Source organism: Felis catus, chromosome D3 (assembly GCF_018350175.1).
Source record: "Felis catus isolate Fca126 chromosome D3, F.catus_Fca126_mat1.0, whole genome shotgun sequence".
Lineage (NCBI taxonomy): Eukaryota > Metazoa > Chordata > Mammalia > Carnivora > Felidae > Felis > Felis catus.
The window spans coordinates 9,797,165-9,823,785 of NC_058379.1; the positions used below are offsets into that span (position 1 = coordinate 9,797,165).

The following is a 26,621-nucleotide window of genomic DNA, read 5'->3' on the forward strand; positions in this document are numbered from 1 at the left end:
TAAAAGGATTGACAGAATTTTTAAAAATCACCAGTGTGGAACCATAACTTTAATAAATGATTATGCAAGTTAGACTTAACAGATGTAAAACCAGCAGATGAAAGGCTGGCAGGTAATAGGATATTCACGATCTCAAAGTATTGTCCCACGGATGACTTATTAATCACAGGGTGGGAAAGGCACCTTTACAATGAAGAAATCCATAGACACTTCCTTTATCAAAAAATTTCATCTGAGATCACCAATAATGGGACTTAACAACATGAGTGCCCCCTGACTTAATTTGCTAAAAAGGAAACAGCATCTATATTTAACCTAAACCCAAGGAAACAATAAGCCAAATTCAGATTGTAAGACATTCTACCAAAAACTGAGCTAGACTGTTGAACAATAAAGATAAACAAAAGACTAAGGAAGTTGAAAGGAGGGTAAAAAGACATGGTAAGTAAAAGCCATGTCAGATACTTAATAGGATCCCAGTATTTTGAAAAGGACTATAATAAAGAACACAATTGGGTAAGTGGGGAAATCTGAATACAGACATTATAACAGGATTGCATCAGTATTAAATGTCTTAGGTATGAAAATTTCTTCAGTACTGTGATTCTGTAGGAGACTGTATCACAGTCTGTACTTTTCTTTTAAACGGTTCAACAAACAAGAGGTTGGGACAGATGATAGAATGAGAGAAAGATAAAGGAGATGTGGCAAATGTGGAAATTAAGACATTTCTAAGTTATAAATAAGCCAAGAAAGAAATCATAATTAAAATCAGAAAATATTTTGGGCATGGTGTTAACAAGTGTCAAGTAAGGATATCTGAGTGTTATCATGTTGGTCTTTAAGATTTTCTGTAGGTGTGTAATTTAAAAAAAGAAAAAAAAGCTTGACAGAGAAAATGAATGTACACAGGATCCTAAGGTCTCCTACAATATGCAGGAAAACAGTGAAAATTAAAAGCTGCACGCAGCCAAGTTGTTGTGTTTTCTGTTATTACCATGATGATGCTGGTTTCTTTTTTCTTCTTTTTCTTTTTCTGTAGATTTAATTTGTATGGTCGCAAGACACTCTCACAGTAACTGGACACCCAAAGGATAATAGAAATAGTCTGAAAGAGGAAAAACCGCAAATTCATCAATAACAGTTCAAAGTTATGGATTAAATAATCCTTGCCAACGGTGCTGTGCAAATCCCTTCAAGGTTTCCTCTAGCTCATTACAGATTAGAGTGATCAGATTCATTTCTACAATCACCACACAGACCCAGAAGACCTTCATCTGAATACTGCTCAGAATACTATGATTGCTTCAATCTTTAGCCTTCCTTCTAGCTCTCCCAGCTCTAAACCCATCCTCTACTCTATCCAGCTTCCTTTTAAATTTGTAGCAATTTATTAACATCTTTTTCACTCAAGTGAAAGGTCCAAATTCCTAGGCATGGAAGCCAAAGGTTCTTTACAATATGCCTCTCCTCACCTACTTCCCCGATTAAGATATTACCTCACCTGCAAATCTTAAACTTAAATATAAACAGAAATCTCCCTAGTTGGTCAGTACATTTCTTCTTTGTCATAACTTAGGTGTTTACACCTATGCTTCTTCTCTGCTACAGAGTGTGCATGTACGTATACATGCAGTTATTACTGATTTGTTCAGAGGCTTATACGCTTACACTGTGCCAGTTACCAGAACAGACTAGGAGGAGGAAAATAAATGTGACAAAAATAAGATAATGGATTATACGTGTTTGTAATCCTTCTCTTCTCTCTGGTTAAAAAAGAGGCGAGAGTTTTGCTAAATCAGCGCCCAGATTCTCCTTCACAATGCAGAATCTTAGTAATTGGTAATAGCAACAAATTTAAAAAGCTAGTGGAATTAACTGAAAGTACGTAATAGTTAAGTCAAAAAAGAAAACGAACAGAGAACAGACAGATTTGGAGTGAATCTGAGGACTTTTTAAACATTGGTAAAGCAAATTACAAGTTTTATTCATTATCAACAAAACCTTCCTGGTATGCTTGGAAGGAGAGCGTTCAAAAAAATGATTTAAACTGCTTTTCAGTTAACAAAAGGTGGGGGCGAGATATTAAATTACAGGTATAAGGTGGCTATTTACCTGTTCATTTTTTAAAAATTAATCCTTCACTCTAAGGAAAATCAAGTTTTTCTGGAAGGGAACAAAACATACCTCAACAAAGAAGACTAGATTCTCTAAAAGAGCAGGATGCGTTTTCAAGTTACCATCTTTAACTTCTAAAAGGTCACCTTTACATTTACTGAAGACATCTGAAAACAAAAATATTTTATTGTTTTATATAGCTTTTGTTTCAATGCTATTTTTTAGAAACACAATATACACTCTAAGAAAGAATAAGCAAATATAGTAAATATAAAAGCTTAATCCAGAAGCTTTTCTCCCCCACGTGAACCAAACAACAAAGAATATCTATTTTAAGCTTTTTTTTTTTTTATGATTTTATTTTTAAGTAATCTCTATATCCAAGGTGGGGCTCAAACTCACAACCGCAAGATCAAGAGTTGCATGTTCTACTAACTGAGCCAGCAAAGCGCCCCTATTTTAAGCTCTTTAAAAAGCCATGTAACTACTGCTCTGTTGTCTTCAAAATATAAAAAGTAGCCTTATAAACTATATGTTCTAGAGTCTAAACACCAGCTAGCCTTTCCACAAACAGACCGTTGTCACAATAAAATTAAGACTCCAAGTGAATGATATAGAAGAATGTGTGCCATTATGGACCAAAAGACCAAAGTGCATGGTAGAAATTCACCTTCATAATAAATACTACATTTTATTCTCAGGATCTTGATCTTTTAATTATCATTCTGCATTTGGGCAATAAAATAATAGACCACTTAGGTTCTTGAAAAGAAAGACCCTCAGATTTAAAATACATATATATGCATGGGGCTCCTTGCTGGCTCAGTCGCATTGAGCTTCCAACTTCTGGTTTCGGCTCAGGTCATCATCTCACAGTTCACGGGTTCCAGCCCCATGGCGGGCTTCACACTCACAGCATGGGAACCTGCTCGGGATTCTTTCTCCCTCTCTCTCTGCCCCTCCCCTCGCTTGTGCACATGCACTCCTCTCTCTCAAAATAAACTAATAACAAAAAGAGATTCCTCTTTTTGTTTTTAAAAAAAAGTAAAGGGGGAGAAGATGGTGGCGTAGGAGGACGCTGGGCTCACCGCATCCTGTGGATCACTTAGATTCCACCCACACCTGCCTAAATAACCCAGAAAACCGCCAGAAGACTAGCAGAACGGATTCTCTGGAGCCAAGCGCAGATGAAAGGACCACGGAAGAGGGTAGGAAGGGCGGCGAGGCGGTGCGCGCTACATGGACTGGCGGGGGGGAGCCGGGGCGGAGGGGCAGCCCGCCAACCAAGCAGAGGCCCCGAGTCTGGCTGGCAAAAGCGGAGGGGCCGGACGGAGTGTGTTCTCACAGCGAACGAGCAGGACTTAACACCTGGGAGGTTATAAGTTAACAGCTCTGCTCGGAGAGCGGGAGGGCTGGAGGACAACGGGAGGGAGAGTTGTTGAGCCCCGGACGACAGAGCTCAGCTTGGCGGGGAACAAAGACGCTTGCCAGCGCCATCTCCCTCGTCCATCCCCCAGCCAAAATCCCAAAGGGAACCGGTTCCTGTCAGGGAACTTGCTTGCACCCCGCAAACACCCAACGCTGTGCTCCTGTGGATCCACCCCTCTGGCGGCAGCGGGTCTGACTCCCTCCCGCTGCCGCAGGGCACCTCCCGAGGAGGATCACCAAAGGATAAGCAAGCTGAGCCTGCCCCTCCCGCCCCCATGCACCTTGCCGATCCACCCCAGCTAATACGCCAGATCCCCAGCACCACAAGCCTGGCAGTGTGCAAGTAGACCAGACGGGCCACATCACCCCACGGTGAATCCCGCCCCTAGGAGAGGGGAAGAGAAGGTACACACCAGTCTAACTGTGGCCCCAGCGGTGGGCTGGGGGCAGATGCCAGGTCTGACTGCGGCCCCGCCCACCAACCCAAGTTATTCAAGACAGCACAGGGGAAGTGCCCTGCAGTCCCGCACCACTCCAGGGACTATCCAAAATGACGAAAGGGAAGAATTCCCCTCAAAAGAATCTCCAGGAAATAACAACAGCTAACGAACTGATCAAAAAGGATTTAAACAATGTAACAGAAAGTGAATTTAGAATAATAGTCATAAAATTAATCGCTGGGCTTGAAAACAGTATAGAGGACAGCAGAGAATCTATTGCTACAGAGAACAAGGGACTAAGGAACAGCCAGGAGGAGCTAAAAAATGCTATAAATGGGCTGCAAAATAAAATGGAGACAACCACGGCTCGGATTGAAGAGGCAGAGGAGAGAATAGGGGAACTAGAAGGTAAAATTATGGAAAAAGAGGAAGCTGAGAAAAAGAGACATAAAAAAATCCAGGAGTATGAGGGGAAAATTAGAGAACTAAGTGATGCACTAAAGAAAAATAATCGGGTGCCTGGGTGGCTCAGTCAGTTAAGCGTCCGACTTCAGCTCAGGTCATGATCTCACGGTCCGTGAGTTCGAGCCCAACGTCGGGCTCTGTGCTGACAGCTCAGAGCCTGAAGCCCATTTCAGATTCTGTGTCTCCCTCTCTCTCTGCCCCTCCCCTGTTCATACTCTCTCTCTGTCTCAAAAATAAATAAATGTTAAAAAAAATTAAAAAAAAAAAAAGAAAAAGAAAAATAATCTATGCATGATTGGTATTCCAGAGGAGGAAGAGAGAGGGAAAGGTGCTGAAGGTGTACTTGAAGAAATAATAGCTGACGACTTCCCTGATCTGGGGAAGGAAAAAGGCTTTGAAATCCAAGGGGCAGAGAGAACTCCCTTCAGAGGTAACTTGAATCGATCTTCTGCACAACATATCATAGTGAAACTGGCAAAATACAAGGATAAAGAGAAAATTCTGAAAGCAGCTATCTGAAAGGGATAAACGTGCTCTAACATATAAAGGGAGACCTATAAGATTCGTGACGGATCTCTCTACTGAAACTTGGCAGGCCAGAAAGGAATGGCAGGAAATCTTCAATGTGATGAACAGAAAAAATATGCAGCTGAGAATCCTTTAGCCAGCAAGTCTGTCATTTAGAATAGAAGGAGAGATAAAGGTGTTCCCAAACAAACAAAAACTGAAGGAATTCGTCACCACTAAACCAGCCCTACAAGAGATCCCAAGGGGGATCCTGTGAGACAAAGTACCAGAGACATTGCTACAAGCATGAAACCTACAGACATCACAATGACTCTAAACCCATATCTTTCTATAATAACACTGAATGTAAATGGACCAAATGTGCCAACCAAAAGACATAGGGTATCAGAATGGATAAAAAAACAAGACCCATCTATTTGCTGTCTACAAGAGACTCATTTTAGACCTGAGGACACCTTCAGATGAAAGTGAGGGGATGGAGAACTATTTATCATGCTACTGGAAGTCAAAAGAAAGCTGGAGTAGCCATACTTATATCAGACAAACTAGACTTTAAATTAAAGGCTGTAATAAGAGATGGAGAAGGGTATTATATAATAATTACAGGGTCTATCCATCAGGAAGAGCTAACAATTATAAATGTCTATGTGCCGAATACAGGAGCCCCCAAATATATAAAACAATTGCTCACAAACATAAGCAACCTTATTGATAAGAATGTGGTAATCGCAGGGGACTTTAACACTCTATTTACAGAAATGGATAGACCATCTAGACACACGGTCAATAAAGAAACAAAGGCCCTGAATGATACAATGGATCAGATGGACATGACAGATATATTTAGAACTCTGCATCCCAAAGCAACAGAATATACTTTCTTCTCGAGTGCACATGGAACATTCTCCAAGATAGATTACATACAGGGTCACAAAACAGCCCTTCATAAGTATACAAGAATTGAGATCATACCATGCATACTTTCAGACCACAATGCTATGAAGCTTGAAATCAACCACAGGAAAAAGTCTGGAAAACCTCCAAAAGCATGGAGGTTAAAAAACACCCTACTAAAGAATGAATGGGTCAACCAGGTAATTAGAGAAGAAATTTAAAAATATATGGAAACAAACGAAAATGAAAATACAACAATCCAAATGCTCTGGGATGCAGCGAAGGCAGTCCTGAGAGGGAAATACATTGCAATCCAGGCCTATCTCAAGAAACAAGAAAAATCCCAAATATAAAATCTAACAGCACACCTAAAGGAAATAGAACCAGAACAGCAAAGACAGCCTAAACCCAGCAGAAGAAGAGAAATAATAAAGATCAGAGCAGAAATAAACAATATAGAATCTAAAAAAACTGTAGAGCAGATCAATGAAACCAAAAGTTGGTTTTTTGAAAAAATAAACAAAAATGATAAACCTCTAGCCAGGCTTCTCAAAAAGAAAAGAGAGATGACCCAAATAGATAAAATCATAAATGAAAATGGAATTATTACAACCAATCCCTCAGAAATACAAGCAATTATCAGGAAATACTATGAAAAATTATACGCCAACAAACTGGACAACCTGGAAGAAATGGACAAATTCCTCAACACCCACACACTTCCAAAACTCAAGCAGGAGGAAATAGAAAGCTTGAACAGACCCATATCCAGCAAGGAAATTGAATCGGTTATCAAAAATCTCCCAACAAATAAGAGTCCAGGACCAGATGGCTTCCCAGGGGAGTTCTACCAGACGTTTAAAACAGAGATAATACCTATCCTTCTCAAGCTATTCCAAAAAAAATAGAAAGGGAAGGAAAACTTCCAGACTCATTCTATGAAGCCAGTATTACTTTGATTCCTAAAAAAGAGACCCAGTAAAAAAGAGAACTACAGGCCAATATCCCTGATGAATATGGATGCAAAAATTCTCAATAAGATACTAGCAAATCGAATTCAACAGCATGTAAAAAGAATTATTCACCATGATCAAGTGGGGTTCATTCCTGGGTTGCAGGGCTGGTTCAACATTCGCAATCAATCAACGTGATACATCACATTAATAAAAGAAAAGATAAGAACCATATGATCCTGTCAATCGATGCAGAAAAAGCATTTGACAAAATTCAGCATCCTTTCTTAATAAAAACCCTCGAGAAAGTCAGGATAGAAGGAACCTACTTAAACATCATAAAAGCCATTTATGAAAAGCCCACAGCTAACATCATCCTCAATGGGGAAAAACTGAAAGCTTTTTCCCTGAGATCAGGAACACGACAGGCATGTCCACTCTCACCGCTGTTGTTTAACATAGTGTTGGAAGTGCTAGCATCAGCAATCAGACAACAAAAGGAAATCAAAGGCATCAAAATTGGCAAAGATGAAGTTAAGCTTTCACTTTTTGCAGATGACATGGTATCATACATGGAAAATCAGATAGACTCCACCAAAAGTCTGCTAGAACTGATGCGTGAATTTAGCAAAGTTGCAGGATACAAAATCAATGTACAGAAATCAGTTGCATTCTTATACACTAATAATGAAGCAACAGAAAGACAAAGAAACTGATCCCATTCACAATTGCACCAAGAAGCATAAAATACCTAGGGATAAATCTAACCAAAGATGTAAAAGATCTGTATGCCGAAAACTATAGAAAGCTTATAAGGAAATTGAAGAAGACAAAGAAATGGAAAAACATTCCGTGCTCATGGCTTGGAAGAATAAATATTGTTAAAATGTCAATACTACCCAAAGCTATCTACACATTCAATGCAATCCCAATCAAAATTGCACCAGCAGTCTTCTCGAAGCTAGAACAAGCAATCCTAAAGTTCCTATGGAACCACAAAAGGCCCCGAAAAGCCAAAGTAATTTTGAAGAAGACCAAAGCAGGAGGCATCACAATCCCAGACTTTAGCCTCTACTACAAAACTGTAATCATCAAGATAGTATGGTATTGGCACAAAAACAGACACATAGACCAATGGAATAGAATAGAAACCCCAGAACTAGACCCACAAACGTATGGCCAACTAATCTTTGACAAAGCCGGAAAGAATATCCAATGCTAAAAAGACAGTCTCTTTAACAAATGGTGCTGGGAGAACTGGACAGCAACATGCAGAAGGCTGAAACTAGACCACTTTCTCACACTATTCACAAAAATAAACTCAAAATGGATAAAGGACCTGAATGTGAGAAAGGAAACCATCAAAACCCTAGAGGAGAAAGCAGGAAAAGACCTCTCTGACCTCAGCCGTAGCAATCTCTTACTCGACACATCCCCAAAGGCAAGGGAATTAAAAGCAAAAATGAATTACTGGGACCTCATGAAGATAAAAAGCTTCTGCACAGCAAAGGAAACAATCAACAAAACTAAAAGGCAACCAATGGAATGGGAAAAGATATTTGCAAATGACATATCGGACAAAGGGCTAGTATCCAGAAATCTATAAAGAGCTCACCAAACTCCACACCCGAAAAACAAATAACCCAGTGAAGAAATGGGCAGAAAACATGAATAGACACTTCTCTAAAGAAGACATCTGGATGGCCAACAGGCACATGAAAAGATGCTGAACGTCGCTCCTCATCAGGGAAATACAAATCAAAACCACACTCAGATACCACCTCACGCCAGTCAGAGTGGCCCAAATGAACAAATCAGGAGACTACAGATGCTGGAGAGGATGTAGAGAAATGGGAACCCTCTTGCACTGTTGGTGGGAATGCAAATTGGTGCAGCTGCTCTGGAAAACAGTGTGGAGGTTCCTCAAAAAATTAAAAATAGACCTACCCTATGAACCCAGCAGTAGCACTGCTAGGAATTTACCCAAGGGATACAGGAGTGCTGATGCATAGGGGCACTTGTACCCCAATGTTTATAGCAGCATTCTCAACAATAGCCAAATTATGGAAAGAGCCTAAGTGTCCATCAACTGATGAATGGATAAAGAATTTGTGGTTTAAATGCACAATGGAGTACTACGTGGCAATGAGAAAGAATGAAATATGGCCCTTTGTAGCAACGTGGATGGAACTGGAGAGTGTGATGCTAAGTGAAATAAGCCATACAGAGAAAGACAGATACCATATGTTTTCACTCTTATGTGGATCCTGAGAAACTTAACAGAAACCCATGGGGGAGGGGAAGGAAAAAAAAAAAAGAGGTTAGAGTGGGAGAGAGCCAAAGCATAAGAGACTCTTAAAAACTGAGAACAAACTGAGGGTTGATGGGGGGGTGGGAGGGAGGGGAGGGTGGGTGATGGGTATTGAGGAGGGCACCTTTTGGGATGAGCGCTCAGTGTTGTATGGAAACCATTTTGACAATAAATTTCATATATTGAAAAAAATAAAAAATAAAAAAAAATTTTTTTAGTTGCATATATGTATCCTTTTCACCAACAATTCCATTTCTAGGAATTTAATCCCAAAGAAATACTCAAATAAGTAACCAAACATTTATGTCCCAAGATGTTCATTTCAGCACTGTTATAAATACAGTTATATGGGGCGCCTGGGTGGCTCCGTCAGTTAAGCGTCCAACTCGATTTGGACTCAGGTCATGATCTCATGGTTGTGAGATCAAGCCCCGCATTGGGTTCCACACTGAGTGTGGAGCCTGCTTGGGATTCTTTCCCTCTCTTCCTGCCCCTCCCTGGGTCATGCTCTCTCTCTCAAAATAAATAAACATTAAAAAAAAAAATAGTTATAAATAACTCAAACTTAGTACACTGATATAATACTGTGGAATATTATATGCAACTGACATGGTTAAGTGTCCAAGACAACAGAAAATTAAAATCAGAAAAGCATGTATTATACCTTTTCATATGTTAAATAAAAATCACTAGTATGTTTTCCACATACACATGGATGACTGTTTAGGGGGCATCTAGCTAGGAGTATCAACTCCAAAGTGTTACTTACCTTGTAAGTAACAGTACTTACTTCTCTGGGGAAATGAGGCTGGGAAAGGGAGAAAGACCACTTGTGTACTGTTTCATAATAGGTTATCTATTACTTTTATAGTCGAAACTTTTTAAAATTAAAAACAAGTCTTTCAAAATACCGTAAGTATGCATTATTATTTTCAAGTTATTATTTGCAACTCTTGCAAGTTTCTACTAAAAAATGAGTGTCAGACAACATGATAAAACATGGAAATTCACAATCAGAATGCTTACCTTTTAATTGTTCTAGTAAAGTCTTAAGACTATTCTCTACTCGCTCCTGGATCTCCACTGTATCCTCTAAACAGAAAAGAAAAAAAAAAAAAGAAAAAGAAAAAGAAAAACTTTCAGTTCATTTTGCTAGGAAGAAAAAAGCAAGATCAACACCTATAAGCAACTCATGGGCAAGGACATTTTCTTTTCTCTTAAGTCTCATAGGCCTCAAATTCTATTACTGAGAGACAAAGAAAAAGATGAAGAAAAGGAAAAATAGAAGAAAGGCATTAATTATCTATCAAGAGCAATACCTCAAATTGTCTAGGAAGAATTAAAATCTATGTGCTTCAAATACTCTCAAATACTTATAGACAGAATCTACAAAATTTATAATTGGCCGGGGAGGTGGGGGGTGGGGAGAGGGGAATCTATGGAATATGTGTGATTCTCACTGGGTTAAGGAAAAAACTTTTCTCCACAAAGCTTAGTAAAGAATTCAATCTGAAATCCAACAATATTTCAACAAATTAAGGATTTCTTCAACTTTTGGACCTAACAAGTGATTTGAAGAGGAAAAGGGACTTAAATTTCTCAAACATTACTCTGTTACCTATGAATGTACCTTGTTGGATATTAAACCAGATATTTCCAGAATAGATTCTACCTCCTCCCAATCTGTCTAAATATGTGAGGTTATAAATATTTTGTTACATTTACTAGGTTTTCAATGGCAAAGACCTAGTAAATACTCGCAAAAATGTATACTTACCTAAACCACTGGTGTCCAGCTCATAAATATCACTAACAAGATAAAAAGAACTGGTCTGACACTGAGAACAGCCAGAACTGAAGAATCCACCCATTCTGGTGGGTACAGGACCAAGGAAAGGATACTGGAAAAAAGGGAGGGAAAGTAATGTCCTTTAAATCCACCTAAATTTATATAAAACAAGAAAACGGGACTACAACTACTAAAGTCTATCTCAGTGATTAAGTTGCAAACCACTTATCATCTAACTAATCACTAAGTCATTACAGTGAAAACAGAAGCTCTGCATTAATTTGTTGATAGCTATTACAAATTTACCATCACAAATGAAGCTATTTTGTTTTTCCTCATTATCCAGTTTGGACAGTGAGGAAGCCTCTGCAATTCAAGTGTCATAAATACTGGAACAAAATACTGTTCTCTACTATCCCCCCAACCCAAATTCCTATTTATTAAAAAGACAGTCATAGATTATTGTAGATTTGATGGTAAATACTGTTGATACCTGAATTTCTTTCTCAATAAATCGCTTTCCTGTCTCCATAGCCAACTCCAGCTGTTGAAGGAGTAAACGAAAAATATCAATCCGGGAGGACACGCCATTTTCAGTGGTCTTTTCTGAGTTCCTTGGCTCCACAGGATGATTAAGACTTGGAAGTCCACTGATCAGCCTCAATGTTAAGGAACGGATTCTTAACCACATGGTCTCCTCCTCCAAGGAAAGTTTCTTATGTTCTTCAGAAACATCCCTTAAAAAGAAATATCCCCAACCCATCCATTTTAGTTAATGTGTTGCCACCTTTCAAAGTTCACATTTATCAATCACAATGCCTTTGAACACTGCCAGCATTTGTCTACTAACTGAATGATCTCAGACAAACCCAAATCACCCAAGTCTCCATTTCAGCATCGATAAAATGGGAGCGGTAACCTACCTAACAGGCCATTTTTTCCCCTTAAGGGAGACTTCTAATAACAATAAAATATGTATCACATATTTGAAATTCAAATGACAGAAAACTGAAAAATAAAAGGGAAATGTGCCCTGATAACCAAACACCTGCAATATTAACAAACTTGGTATGGGTCACCTGGGTGGCTCAGTCAGTTAAGCATCTGACTTTGGTTCAGGTCATGATCTCATGGTTTGTGAGTTCCAGCCCTGCATCAGGCTCTGTGCTGTCAGCACAGAACAGGCTTCAGATCCTCTGTTCACCCCCCTTTCCACCCTCCCCTCTCTCTGCCCCTCCCTGCTTGCACTCCCTCAAAAATAAATAAAAATATTAAAAAAAAAAGCTTGGTATGCATCCTTTCAGACTCTTACAACACAGATGTTATGTATACAACTGCAACGAAAAATATTTATATAATTTAACACATTTTAAATAAGATGGGTTCACAATATTTATACTATTTTACAAACTGTATCTTTTTCTTTCTTTTCTGCAGAAAAGAATTAACACAAGCCTGAGGTTATTGTCTTTAGAAGGGCCAACTTAACAAGGCTGACCTGTAGCTGGTATCTAGGAACTTGGCCCTCCAACCATTCCCTAAATGGTAAGAGCGGCTCACTGTGCCTAAACTGTTTGTATAAACCATATGGTCTATGGTGAACACCTACTTTCCTTCTGGGAGTCTGGAATATTGGCACGTACTACACAGAGGGTGCCTACATAACCAGCTAGTAAAAATCTTGGGCACCAAATCTCAAATGGGCTTCTCTGAGCAGAAACACTGCACATGCATCATTGCATTTTTCACTGCTAAAGAAAGGAGCACACTTGATATGTCTCCTCACAGGAGAAAGACAGCATTGGAAGTCTGTGCATGGAGTTTCCCAGATTCTGTGTCTTTTTTCCCTTGCTAATCCTGTCATGTATCCTTCTGTTATAATAAACCTTAGCTGTGATGACAACCAAAAGTGGAATCTTATGAAGCCTAGCAAAAATACGTTTTACTGTATTTTCTCCTCCTTATGATTTTCTTTATATTTTCTTTCTCTAGCTTACTTTATTGTAAAAACACAGTATATGATACACATGACATACAAAATATGTGTTGCTCAATTGTTTGTGTTATTGGTAAGGCTTTCGGTCAATAGTAGGCTATTAGTAGTTAAGTTTCTGGGGAGTTAAAAGTTAACATGGATTTTTGACTGTGTAAGGGGGTCAGTGCCCCAACCCTGCACTGTTAAAGGGTCAACTGTATAGAGAAATACCTCATATACATAACTCTGCATGCTTTTGCACTTACTTCCTTAGGTTGTACTTTCCTAGAAGTAGATCTGCTGAATTAAATGGGATATGGAATTTTCAATCTTTTTTTTTTTTTTTTTTCCTGAACAAGTATAAAAAAGGTCATATGGAAACAACAAAAGAAAAGGTTAATTTGGGGTCGAGTGGAGCCAGGGAATCAGAAATGGGAGAACAAAGTGGCCACCAGGGAGGGTGAAAAATAGTTCCTGCCAGGATTCTGGTTCACAATTCTTGCCTTCAGCACAGGAGCAGGCAGCATCCCCCAATGCTAAGACCCATATCTTCCCCCTAGCTCACAGCAGGAGTCCCTAGATGCATCAGAGCCAGAGGAGAAGGCTGAACACTGCTGGGAGCTACAGATCAGCCCAGGGCCACTGGCCCATGGGCATCAAAAAATATTAGATCTGCTTAATAAAGGCTCAGCCCAGGATCTGTGCAGCCTGCAGAACATTTGGAATTTTCAATCTTAATACAGATCACTAAAATTCCCTATAGGAAGATTATATATAAAGTTTTACCATCATGACAATGTACAACAACCATTTTCCCTACAACCTTGCTGACCACAAGTATTAATCTTTTTTATCTTTGTCCAATAGTTGTTGTTGTTTTTTCATTTTAATTTTAGAAAGAGCGTGCAAGGGGGAGAGGAGAGAGAATCCCAAGCAGGCTCCATATTCAGTGTGGAGCCCATCATGGGGCTCAGCCCCATGACCCAGGGATCATGACCTGAGCCAAAATCAAGAGTAGGACCCTCAACCGACGGAGTCACCCAGGTGCCCCGGGAGAACTCTTAATAAACCAATAAGAAGATAACTAAAAAACAAATTGGACTTGTGCTCGCTTCGGCAGCACATATACTGAAATTGGTACGATGCAGAGAAGATTAGCACGGCCCCTGCACAAGGATGCCACACAAATTCATGAAGCTTCAGTATCTTTAGGAGCACTAAGGAATCTACTCCTGAAATCACTCTTACACTACATGCTAACTAATCTGGATGTAAATTTAAAAAAATAATAAAATTAAATTTAATTTTTAAAAAAAACCCAAACTGGACTTAACAAGTTCAATGAAATGCACTGTACGGTGATTAAAAAAAAAAAAAAAAAAAAAAAAAATCTTTAACTATTGGACAGGGGCACCTGAGCACCTGACTCTTGATTTCAGCTCAGGTCATGATCCCAGAGTCTTGGGGTCAAGCCCCAGGTCAGGCTCCACACTCAATATGGAGCCTGCTTAAGATTCACTCCCTCTCTCCCTCTCCCTGGCTTGCACTCTCAAAAAAAATTTAAAAAAAAAACAAACTTTAAAAAGATTTCTCCTTGTATGTGAAAGATATTAATATATATGAAGAAATTTACCGATTTACCACATACCTTTAGAACTTGTTAACAAATTTACTTCTATATAGAAGGCTAATATTTACAGAGATCAAATCCTTTATGTTTCCAGGTTTGATGTAATGCTAAGAAAGGCTTTCCCTAACCACTTAAAAATATTTTTATATTTTCTTATAGATTCTCTAAGGAGTTTTAGCACATGACCTTTGATCCATCTGGAATCTGTTTTTATGTATGCTATGAAGGAAAATCTAATTTTTATATTAGTCAATAATCCAACATAGGAATGAGATTCATTTTCCTCCTTTGGCTTACTTATATCTTCGTATCCATATAATAACCATGTTATTATGTTTGTGTAAAAAAGATTTTTTTTTTTTTTTTTTTTTTAACTGTTAGATTCATCCTAATTCTGCAAAAATAAATGCTTGGGGTTAAATTCCAGTTACCTATCTTTTGGATCCCAGCTGAAGAAAACATTTAAGTCTCTGTTGTCTCGCAAGGCATCCCATGGAATGTCATCTTCTTCTGGCCGAAGATTCATTGATTTTATACTTTCTGCTAAACTGGTTGATCTGTGATATAGAAATTTATTTATGTATTATTTCAATAGTAAACCAGCCATGAAAACATATTAGCCACAACTTTGTTTTACTAGAAAGAAAGGAAAAGAAACAGGAAGGAAGGGAGGTAGAAGGATTTACTATTAAGAGGTAAAAGCTCACAGAAGGTGACATAGAACCAAGCCCACCTATATCATGTTGGCCTGCTACACAGCAAGAGAAAGGGTCTGGAAGCTCAAATAAAATAAAGTGGATCAGGGGCGCCTGGGTGGCGCAGTCGGTTAAGCGTCCGACTTCAGCCAGGTCACGATCTCGTGGTCCGTGAGTTCGAGCCCCGCGTCGGGCTCTGGGCTGATGGCTCAGAGCCTGGAGCCTGTTTCTGATTCTGTGTCTCCCTCTCTCTCTGCCCCTCCCCCGTTCATGCTCTGTCTCTCTCTGTCCCAAAAATAAATAAACGTTGAAAAAAAAAATTTTAAAAAATAAAAAAAAAAAAAAAATAAAGTGGATCAGCATTAATTCCTGAAATCTCATGTTCACAGGGGAAGGGGAACTTTTTAAAAATTATATGGACTAGGGTGAGGACCACCACCTGGCTGGCTTCTGTACGGAACATGAAATGGTGCCGGCAGCACCCGATCATTACCCATGCCACGCAGTGAGTTATTTCCCCTTTCTTCTCTGTCCCTACCAAATTTCTCTCTCACTCTCTTTTTTTCTTTCCATTTTTCCTTATCTTAGGTCTACCAATATCATCCATTAGCCAATGGTTCTTAGGATCTGATCTAATCCCTTAGTTCCTTTTTAGCTCTTATGCAATACTTACATATTTGCTTCAAGTAGAAGGTCTAACAACATCCGTTCAGTACGGACTTGTGCAAAATGAAGAGAATTATTCAGCCTGTTCCTAAAAGCGATAAACTCTGGGATCTTCTCAAATGCACCATATTTGTAAGCTTGAATAATATATTCTGAGGTCTGGGAAGGAAAGATATCACCTCGGTATAAATATCTTACATATCAGGCAAAGGAAGGCAAACCTTGTCATGCAAAACAAAACACTCACACTAAAATTAAGATATGAAATCTAATCTCTAAAGGTCACCAAGTAGAATATCAGCTATTAAAAACATTATTTTTCTTTTTTCCTATACCAGAATCATATGTGTTCTTTACTACTACTACTTGTAATAATACCCAGCTGCTGCTACCACCAGAGACTTTCTCTTAGCAGTTATGTCTTTCAATTCAATAGGACTGGAGGTTGCCACATCAGTCAAAAATTTGGTTAGTGCCATTGTGGAAGGGATATTACTCCATGTTTTTCTGCATCTAAGATAAACTGTGTTTTATACAAAAGTTCCAAAAACACCGGGAATAATATAACCACCCACAATCAACCCAAATAAAAATCACCCTCCTTCAGAAAAGACAGGCTGCTCCCTGGTTTTGTTTATTTCTAAATACTATATGTCACAAACATAGGGCATATATGCATAACAACAGGATAGAAGACAACAAAAAAAGGACCCATAAAAATTCATCAGAATCCATTATGAGGACAGAAAGACTGCAAGAACCAGGTTTCTTATCCATCCAAACTACGTAAGACCAATGCTGAAAAATTCCATGAACAAATAAGTGAAGGGAACACTCACCACGTGCACTTTAATTTTCAATTAATACATATGTACAGATGAAATGTTGTGAACAGAGGCAAGAAAAAGAACTCTCAACAGAAATTCTGGCACAACAGAAGAAAATCTCAGGAAAGAACATTTCATGGGTGTTGGCCTATGCCATCAGGATCACAAGTCAGGAGGGCACCCTTTTGGGCCACAGAAAATGTTACGCTCAAAGCAGATATCTGCCCCAAAGATCCTTTCTAGAAAAGCCAGTCTTTTTAAACACAGCCTCAGTCAGCTCTGCCCCCATCTCCATTATGACTGAATAATTTGCCCAGTAGGAAAATAGGCCAATAGTTCAACAACATACCCTCTGATACACAGCCTCGCAGGGTTCATTTCAGGCCGCGGGATTGCGCCACGGGCGCTAATTCAACTGCATTCGATGCGGCTTTTAAACCCCATGGGACACCTCGGCGAGCTGTTTGCCTGCAGTATCTGGAGAAATTAAAGACGGACGGACACAAGAAAATTAAAAAGATTACTTGTGATCCTGCAGGTTTAAAGAAGGACTATCCAAAAAAGCTCAAGTGTACCTTCTAGCTTGATTAAAGGACAGTGATATGCCCCATCAAGAAGAGGCCAGGATGCTCTAAACACAAATGCCTATCCAAAGGCCTCATGGCTAGGAGAAAGCAAGGTTTACCAGAAGCCCTTGCAATAGGAATTTACAGCTTGAAAAAACCAGCTGCTTGGGAACATATGATCCGGCAGTTAATGGGGATAAAAATATGACTCTGGGGACTCCAATCAAATTTATCAATTACAGTTCCAAAATATGCTGATTAAAGAACCCAAGTTTACGAAGTACAGAGGTGTTTTAATTTGAGTGGTCCATGGACTACCACTACTGAAAAAAAGATAATAGCTTTTAAAAAAGAAAAATAAGGGGCAACAAAAAGGAAACGTAGTCCTTTTAACAAACTGAGAAAGTAACTGTAGTTCTCTGGCTTCTGTTTTTAAGACAGTCCTCCTTTAATGCTGCAGCAAAGTATCGCTGCAGAGCTAGCAAAGGACCTGGGCATCTTCCAATAAGACCGAGCCTGGGGAAGTTCTATGATTGGAAAAAACAACCCCTACTGGAACTGCAGGCAAAACTGGAAGCCACAGGCACTTGAAAAACTTCTATCAGAGAATGTTGTCCGTACCTATTTCTACTCATTTATGCACCAATGAGGCTAGTTATATCCCATATGGATTCCTGAAATGAACCCTGGTCACTGTAAAAATTAGCAAAATAGATGGACATCAAACCCTAAATAATCATCTTCTTGAATACTTATGTTAGACTTTTCAAGGGAAATTATTTTTAAATACAAACAAGTAAGTAACTTTTGGAGATAAGAAAATCTGACTCTAATTCTCATATTGTAAAAATCGACTCCAAAGTAAGATGACAGCAACAATGATGACCTTTCCAGAAAGAAAATCCCTGTGTAGACCTTCCCAATTTAACTTTCAACCTCATAGCACAAAGCCTTACAAAGCAGAACGCTGGATTTTCCATTGAAGGATTAAATGTGTTCTTTCAAGAGCAAGCTGGGAATTGAAACACATCAGTCACCCAAGAAAAAACCATCTGGGGATCTCAAAAACTCCCAAGAATAAAAATCAGAACACAGAGCTTTAGCTTTCCAGAGATATTTCTAATACTATTAGGTTTAACACAACACTACAATCATGCTCTTTCTTACCCTCCAAGTCCTATAGGAAACAGTCCACACCACAGTCTCCATTTCCCTATTTTGGGACTCAGGCTAGGCATTAAGGCTGAGGGTGCATTTTACTTGCTGTATTGGTTTTTGCTTTTGCCTCTAGGACCCCCCAAAGATTATCTACTTTAGTATGATTAAGTAAGTTCTTTCTTCTTAGTAGTAATAAAAATAAATTCCAAGTAGAGAGTCTTACTTAGTCCCAGATCAATAAAATGATCAGGTTCAGCATCACATATATTCAGATGAATTAGTCACTCCTGCCACACACAACCATCAGCAAAACATCAAAGATAAAAAAAAGTCACTAAGAACAACATACCCTTCTCAAATCACTCCTAAGGATATCTCCCTTCCTATAACAATAACTTGAGTTGTTGTTTTGGAGTGGGTGTTTTCTTTTCAAAACAACTCTTTAGATACAGTATTTGTGGGGGGGAAACTAAAGCTTAATTTTCATTAGTATAAAATAACATACATTATTGACCAAATCATGAATTATATAGTGCTTCTTGAATGCTGGATGATTAAACTGGAGTAAAACCAGCCTCCAGGCTTGGAATAATCCCTTATTTACCCCCAATTGCCACCTCAGAGCTATTTGAGAACAAAACTTTGAAAAGGCATCATCAGTCAATCTTCCTTAGAAATAAGGAATGACAGCCAGATTAATGAGATTTAAGAAACCCTTTTGATTTTTTTTTTTTTTTTGAGTTAATGCAACTTCTTAAAAACTGGGAAAGGGCAATCACAGATACTTCAATACACAGTGCAAACAGAGATTTATAACTCAACTGCCTACTTGTGCTAGGATACTTTAGAAACCCAAGGTCCTAGAGATGCCCTCGGATCTCTAAGCCAGGCCAGCACCTTCTAAGCAGCATGTTCAGATGCTGATGCCTACACTTCCCTCTCTTCCTGATTAGGAGCTATGACACAAAATGAAGTCTGAACAAAGATACCACCAATCACTGTGGTGGAAAAATGCCATTTGGGGGAGGGGAATAGAGCTTAAAAGCCAAATGATGCACAGCTCACCATCCCTTGCTACACCAGCCTTCTAGGCCTTGCCCTGAGGCTTGTCAGGACATAATTATTGCAAACTGACAACAATAAACCTATATTCCATTGTTCAGAAATGCTTCTGCCCTGCCTTCTATTTAATACAAAGCTAAAGAATTCAATAGAAGATAGATTAGCCAAAGCTGTTACAGTTATGAAAGGGTTTTTTATTTAAAAAAATCCTCATGACTGTTTGCCAAGAACCACCCCCAAAAACGGCTTCCTGGTCAAGTTCCTTAGTTGCTCTTAGACCGTGAACACAGAAAGCTATGGGTAGATATCTGGCATGGCCAAATTCCAGATGATGAGTCTTAGAAGCACATGAGAACAAAGCAGGCAATGACCATCCTCAAGACGTGCCTTCTTTCTCCTATGTTCTGGGTGGTTTTGCGCAGCTGGTTGACTGACTAGAAACCATATAAAACTTCTGCTTAACTGACAAGTGGAGATCAAATCTGCTTGCAGTGAAAAATATGGCGCAAATCCCATCCTTTCATTATGGCACAGAGCTCTACCTTATTTATTGCTACTTTTAAAAACATACTATTGACAAAAGTTTCTTGAAATGTCCTTCAATTGGTCAATTTCATAATTCTAAGAAAATACAAGTGCACTGGCTACTGGCAAAGGGCACAGTGGTTATAAACTTTAGAAACAAATAAAGGTAACAGAGAGCAGCTGCTACTGCAGAATCTTCTATGGCGTCCCAGGCTATGAACTCTTTATGGGCTAGGTCTTACACCCTTAGAAAAAATTTCATAGACAGGGTGCTTGGGTGGCTCAGTCAGTTAAGCATACAACTCTTGATTTCAGTTCAAGTCATGATCTCCCGGTTGAAAGATCAAGCCCTGCATCAGGCTCCACGCTGAGCATAGAGCCTGCTTGGGATCCTCTCTCTCGGTCCCTCCCCTGCTCGCTCTGTCTCTCAAAATAAATAAATAAACTTCGAAAAATAAAATAATAAGGGGCGTCTGGGTGGCTCAGTAGGTTAAGCATCCAACATTGGCTCAGGTCATGATCTCATGGTTCACGAGTTAGAGCCCTGCATCAGGCTCTCTGCTGTCAGCACAGAGTCTGCTTCAGATCCTCTGTCCCCCTCTCTCTCTGCCCCTCCCCAACTTGTGCTCTTTTTCTTTCTCTCTCAAGTAAATATTTTTAAAAATCTTTTTAAAAAAAGGATGCAGTCTTTTAAAAAAATAAAAAGTAAAATAAAATAAATACATGAAATAATTTTTTTTTTTTTTTAAAGGAAATTAAAAGACAGGCGCCCTGGGTGGTGCAGTCGGCTGAGTGTCTGACTCTTGATTTCAGCTCAGGTCACGATCTCACAGGTCCGTGGGTTAGGGCCCCACGTTGGGCACTGCACTGATAGCACGGAGTCTGCTTGGGATTCTCTCTCTCTCCCTCTCAAAATAAATAAATAAATGTTAAAAAAAGAGAGAAATTAAAAGACAAATCTAGGAAGAATACCACTTTGTAGTCTGTTAACACCTAGTTTTAATTGCACCTTTGCATGGATTCTATTAAACACACCCATTCTAGCAACCACAAAGAACTCTTTACCTCTACCTAACAGCCATGGCGAGTATGCTATGGCCTAAGGGCACTGGCAAGTATGCATGGCACACTTCAACATGTGTACCCACCACACGAGGGAAGATGTTCTCTGAATCGTGTGCATTCAGCGGGCAAGGTCATATTTTTAAAAAGTATTTTTCACTTACATCTTTCTGGTTGGAGTGGAAAAACCTGAGCGCGAAGTTACAGGATTGGGATGCAGCAGCATACTGACCTAGGGACTCGGCATATCGGGTCAAAAGATAGCTAGGTCAGAAGGAAAGAAAAAAAAAACCATGTTATACTTACCCACTTCTAGTATCAAACACTGTATTTCAAATTACTATAGCAGAGACACAGCTAGGCACACAGAAAAGTTAAAACATCCTGCCACATAAATTATCTAATTCATGGAACCAAAAAACATTTTTTTTTAATTTTTTTTTCTTTTCAATGTTTATTTATTATTTGGGGGACAGAGAGAGACAGAGCATGAATGGGGAGGGGCAGAGAGAGAAGGAGACACAGAATCGGAAACAGGCTCCAGGCTCTGAGCCATCAGCCCAGAGCCTGACGCGGGGCTTGAACTCACGGACCGCGAGATCGTGACCTGGCTGAAGTTGGACGCTTAACCAACTGTGCCACCCAGGCGCCCCAAAAAACTTTTTTTTTTTTAATTTTTTTTTTTTTCAATGTTTATTTATTTTGGGGACAGAGAGAGACAGAGCATGAACGGGGGAGGGGCAGAGAGACAGGGAGACACAGAATTGGAAACAGGCTCCAGGCTCTGAGCCATCAGCCCAGAGCCTGACGCGGGGCTCGAACTCCCGGACCGCGAGATCGTGACCTGGCTGAAGTTGGACGCTTAACCGACTGCGCCACCCAGGCGCCCCAAAAAACATTTTTTTTAAAGAGCAAAGTCAATTCAGTTTTGTGGGAGACCTAAAGTTCTATGCCATGCTTTCTTATACTCAGATGATTAATGGGACACAAGGGATAAAGAAAATATACCCCTGATTCATCACAAAGAATAATCAAAATACACATTCAAAGAAGCTCTAAGGTAGGGGCACCTGGGTGGCTCTATTGGTTAAGTGTCTGACTTCGGCTCAGGTCACATCTCACAGTCCATGAGTTTGAGCCCCATGTTGTGTTCTATGCAGACAGCTCAAAGCCTAGAGACTGCTTTGGATTCTGGGTCTCCCTTGCTCTCTGCCGCTCCCCAACTCATGCTCTGTTTCTGTCTCTCAAAAATAAACATTAAAAAAAAATACCGAGGGACACCTGGGTGGCTCGGTCGGTTAAGGGTCCGACTACGGCTCAGGTCATGATATCATGGTTCGTGGGTTCGAGCCCCACATCAGGCTCTGTGCTGATAGCTCAGAACCTGGAGCCTGCTTCAGATTCTGTGTTTCCCTCTCTCTCTGCCTCTCCCCCAATTACACTCTGTCTACCCTTTCTCTCAAAAATAAACAAACATTAAAACAAACAAACAAACAAAAAAACCAGGCGCCTGGGTGGCTCAGTAGGTTGGGTGTCCAACTTCGGCTCAGGTTGTGCTCTCACGGTTTGTGAGTTCAAGCCCCGTGTCAGGCTCCATACTGACAGCTCAGAGCCTGGAGCCTGCTTCAGATTCTGTGTCTCTCTTTCTCTGCCCCACCCTCGCTTGCACTCTGCCTGTCTCTCAAAAATGAATAAATGTAAAAAAAATTTTTTTTTTACAAAAAAACCCCTTCATTAAAGAAAAAGAATCTCTGAGGTCAACAAATGAAGTACATGTGGAAATCTCAAATGCAAAGCAGAAGTCAAGACTTCAAGACAACGTGAGCTAAGAAAAAGTGTTCAAAGTATATAGTTGTTTGCTATCTCTGGGGAAAACTTTCTTGCCTTTTCTAAACTGTGCAAATTTTAAAATTACCACAAAATGCTGGAAGATATAAAAATCTTTCTGCTTTGCAATAGGCCATATAATGGGGGATTACTTAATCTAAAAAGCTTAATAACAGAAACAACTCTGCTGCTAAACTCTAAAAGTCCAAGTTCCATGTAGAAGGACCCCACCAGAGTGTAGCTGGCTGCTCGGTATTCAGAGTATATACTACCAACCCAATGGTGTCATGCTGGATATGCTTAGCATCAAGGCTGGAGTACAGATCCACCACTGGTTCAAATGCACCCAGTACACAGTAGATTCGAACAAGCAGCAATTTGAATTGAGCGTTGGAAGGGCTGTGGATTAATCCCTCTTCCAGCAAAGTCAGGGCCTGCCACACAGCAGTCTCATCACCTAGAATCAAAAGGTAACAGCATTATCCACAGTGCTTGACAACAAAGGGAGGTTTCTCACAAAAAGACAAAACTTACTGATGTATCACCTCCCCTAGCTATTTAAAGAATGAGTTTAGGTATCTGAGAACAAATTTTAGATACATACCTATAAGCAAAATCAGGAATTTCCCTGAATAGAGTCTCTCAACAGTTATCTCACAGTTCTTAATCATGCATCTACAAAAGTGATGCCAACATTAAGCTGCAAGGTCTTATGAAGAAAGTTATGGAATCTCAGAGAATCCTAGATGCTGAGAAGAGATAGACTGAAGGAGAACTAGAGTCCACCAACCTTCTCGGTACAAGATTTTCTCTATAAGATTCCAGACAGATGCTCTCACTACACATCATTTTTCTTCCATATGTAACTCTACTATTTGAATGTCAAGTGACACTTGAATAAAACTGTTCACTAATAATCAGACTAATATGACACCATTTTTTTTTTTTTGGTTTGGCCTTCAAAAGGCTCCATGCATCAAGAGTCTTAAAGACCAAGTAACTTCTGTTTTGTGTACCAAAGAAAATATGAAATAAAGATTTATATACAAAAATATTCACTGTACTAATAATGGGGGGACGAAGAAATAAGTTATAGTAAAACCCACACATGGAAAACACCATGCAGCCATGTGACATTAATGAAGAGTTTTTAGTATTAAGGATAAATACTTATTAACGTTCAGTAAAACACACACAGTTAAAATTAGTGTGAAGAAATGATCTTCAGTCTGTAAAACATACAGAGAGAGAGAAGGAAATATGCCAAAATATCAGAGTGCCTTTTGGAAGCTGGAAATGGAAGATTAAAATAAACTGTTCTCCAAAATTTGTATAAGCTATTTTTATAGTCAGCAAAAACCTAAACTGAAACTAAAACTTGGGGTGCCTGGGTGGCTCAGTCAGTTGAGCGTCAGACTCTTGACGCTCCGTTGTGGGATTGAGCCCTGCATCCAGCTCTACGCTGAGCGTGAAGCCTGCTTAAGATTTTTGTTCTCTTTCTTTCTTTCTCTTTCTCTCTCCCACCCCCCCCCCCCGTCGCCTCTCTCTCCCACTCGTGCTCTTTCTAAAATTAAAATAAAAAAATAAAACTTAAAAAAAATTTAAAGTAAAAGCTCCATGAATTGAGCTTTTAAAATTATATCCTATAGGCTTTTTTTTTTAAGAGAAGAAACAAGATATAATCGACAATTGGAGCTTTAGATAAATATCATGCATAATCCTAACCAAACTATACACACCTATAATCTATGCAAACTACCATTATGATCTTAGTGTACTGCCTCTGGGCTGGAATTACTTTACATGGTAGTAATCACAACCTGCACCCAATTTTCTGTTCTGCTCTTTGCTTTTAAAGTGTTTTCTGATGTTCCAACATGATCTTCACAATCATAATTTTATTGAATTTAACACTCACTGACCTAAACTCTGGAGCAACACTAAATTTAAGGGTCACAGATAGTTCCTGCCCTCAAGAAGCTCAGAAGTGAGTAGAAGAGACGGCTGGACAATTATAATGGAATAAATAATTTTAAGAAGTTCCAGTTATTCAAAGATAACTAGTATTAAAAAAAGATCTCCTTGGGGCACCTGGGTAGCTCAGTAGGTTGAGCATCCAACTTAGGCTCAGGTTATGATCATTTTTTTTTTCAAAAAATTTTAAATATTTATTTTTGAGAGAGAGAGAGAGAGAGAGAGAGAGCAAGTAGAGAAGGGGCAGAGAGTAGAGAAGGGGCAGAGATGTCATCACAGAGCCCGATGCAGGGCTTGAACTCAAGAACCGCAAGATCATGACCGGAGCCAGAACCAGATGGTTAACCTACTGAGCCACCCAGGTCATGATCTTGCCGTTCCTATGTTCAGGCTCACTGCTGTCAGCCGGTCAATGTGGAGCCCGCTTCGGATCCCGTCCCCCTCTCTTGCTACACCTTCCCCACTTGCACTCTCTCAAAAACCAAAACCAAAAGCAAAACATTTAAAAAAAGATCTCCTTAAGATGGAAACAAAATTTTAAATAGGGGAAAAAAGGCCTAATTCTCATCTATTAAATCAAATGTCATAAAGACGTTTTTTACTTTATTTGCCAAATTTAGGCTGTAATTATAGCTTTATGCAAATTCTTCACCAAATCAAAAGAGCATCAAGGATTGATGAGTTTTAAGGCAAAATTTTTCCTTCTTTTTTTTTTTTTTAAAAATCTTTTCACCCATTGTGGGGCTTGAAGTCATGACCCCGAGATCAAGAGTCACATGCTCTTCCTACTGAGCCAGCCAGGTACTCCAGGACAAAATTTTTCTAACTAAATGTTGTAACGTAACAAAATGATATTACGTTCTGGGATATAATAACGTACAGCATGGTGACTATAGTTAACAATTCTGTACTGTATACTTGAAAGCTGCTAAGCGAGAAGATATTAGTTCTCATTCCAAAGAAAAACAATCTGTGACTGTGAGGTGATCCACGTTCACTAAATTTACGGTGATAATCATTTCATGGTAGACATATCAAATCATTACATTACATATCTTAAGCTAGTACAAAGTAGTATGCCAATCACATATCAATAAAACTGGAGGGGAAAAAATGACATGCTTAACTCCACATTTCACTTTTGCTGAATCATAAAGAAATGCTTTTCTGCAAAATATTTGACAGCGTCAATGTATTCAAGTGTTCTTCTTAATCTTTCACATTCAAATCAGTCTCTTTCAACATCCTCACCAAATTTCCATAGATTTCTAATCTCTGCCAGATCCACGTTAGACAATGACTATGCGTCTGATTGGAACACTTCAGTATCATTTTCACCTTCAACAATCCTTGCATCTTTATTATATTGGCAATTTTCCAATGTATTTACACTGTATGATTATGGAAAATTTGCCTAACTTCTTTCTCTCTGCCCTGTCTTTCCCTCATCTATAAAACTGCAACAATCTTAACAGTATTATTATGAGGTTTAAATGAGCTAATTCATATAAGACACTTTCAAGTACCTGATGATCAACAAACGTTAGCTATTATTATATGGGCAGACACGCTGCTCAAAGAAACAAGAGATTAGCAAAGCCACAGTCTCTTACGAGCAAGAATGGATGCTAGGGGTAAGTGGGGAAAGGTATCTTATCTGAGTAGGGACCAAATTACTGAGTGGTCAGTTCATTAATGATGTTTTATTACATCCCTATGTACACTCAC

At 39.3% G+C, this 26,621-nt stretch overlaps 1 protein-coding gene and 1 non-coding gene across 3 annotated transcripts in view; one reads left to right on the forward strand and one right to left on the reverse strand.

Annotated features, from left to right (window-relative positions):
- NAA25 (N-alpha-acetyltransferase 25, NatB auxiliary subunit) overlaps positions 1-26,621 on the reverse strand; it is an 81,032-nt gene that overhangs the window by 9,793 nt on the left and 44,618 nt on the right. For both annotated transcript variants that reach the window (XM_023241429.2, XM_045041264.1), the window contains exons 14-22: positions 23,196-23,376; positions 21,257-21,356; positions 15,900-16,051; positions 14,963-15,088; positions 11,420-11,663; positions 10,915-11,038; positions 10,164-10,229; positions 2,188-2,285; positions 998-1,108 (exon numbers count right to left, since the gene is read on the reverse strand). In XM_023241429.2, coding sequence (XP_023097197.1) covers positions 998-1,108; positions 2,188-2,285; positions 10,164-10,229; positions 10,915-11,038; positions 11,420-11,663; positions 14,963-15,088; positions 15,900-16,051; positions 21,257-21,356; positions 23,196-23,376 — 1,202 coding nt within the window. The remainder of the gene's footprint in view (positions 1-997; positions 1,109-2,187; positions 2,286-10,163; positions 10,230-10,914; positions 11,039-11,419; positions 11,664-14,962; positions 15,089-15,899; positions 16,052-21,256; positions 21,357-23,195; positions 23,377-26,621) is intronic.
- Positions 14,006-14,112, forward strand: LOC111557427. The gene has a single exon (XR_002737465.2). It is a non-coding gene; the product is annotated as a U6 spliceosomal RNA (small nuclear RNA).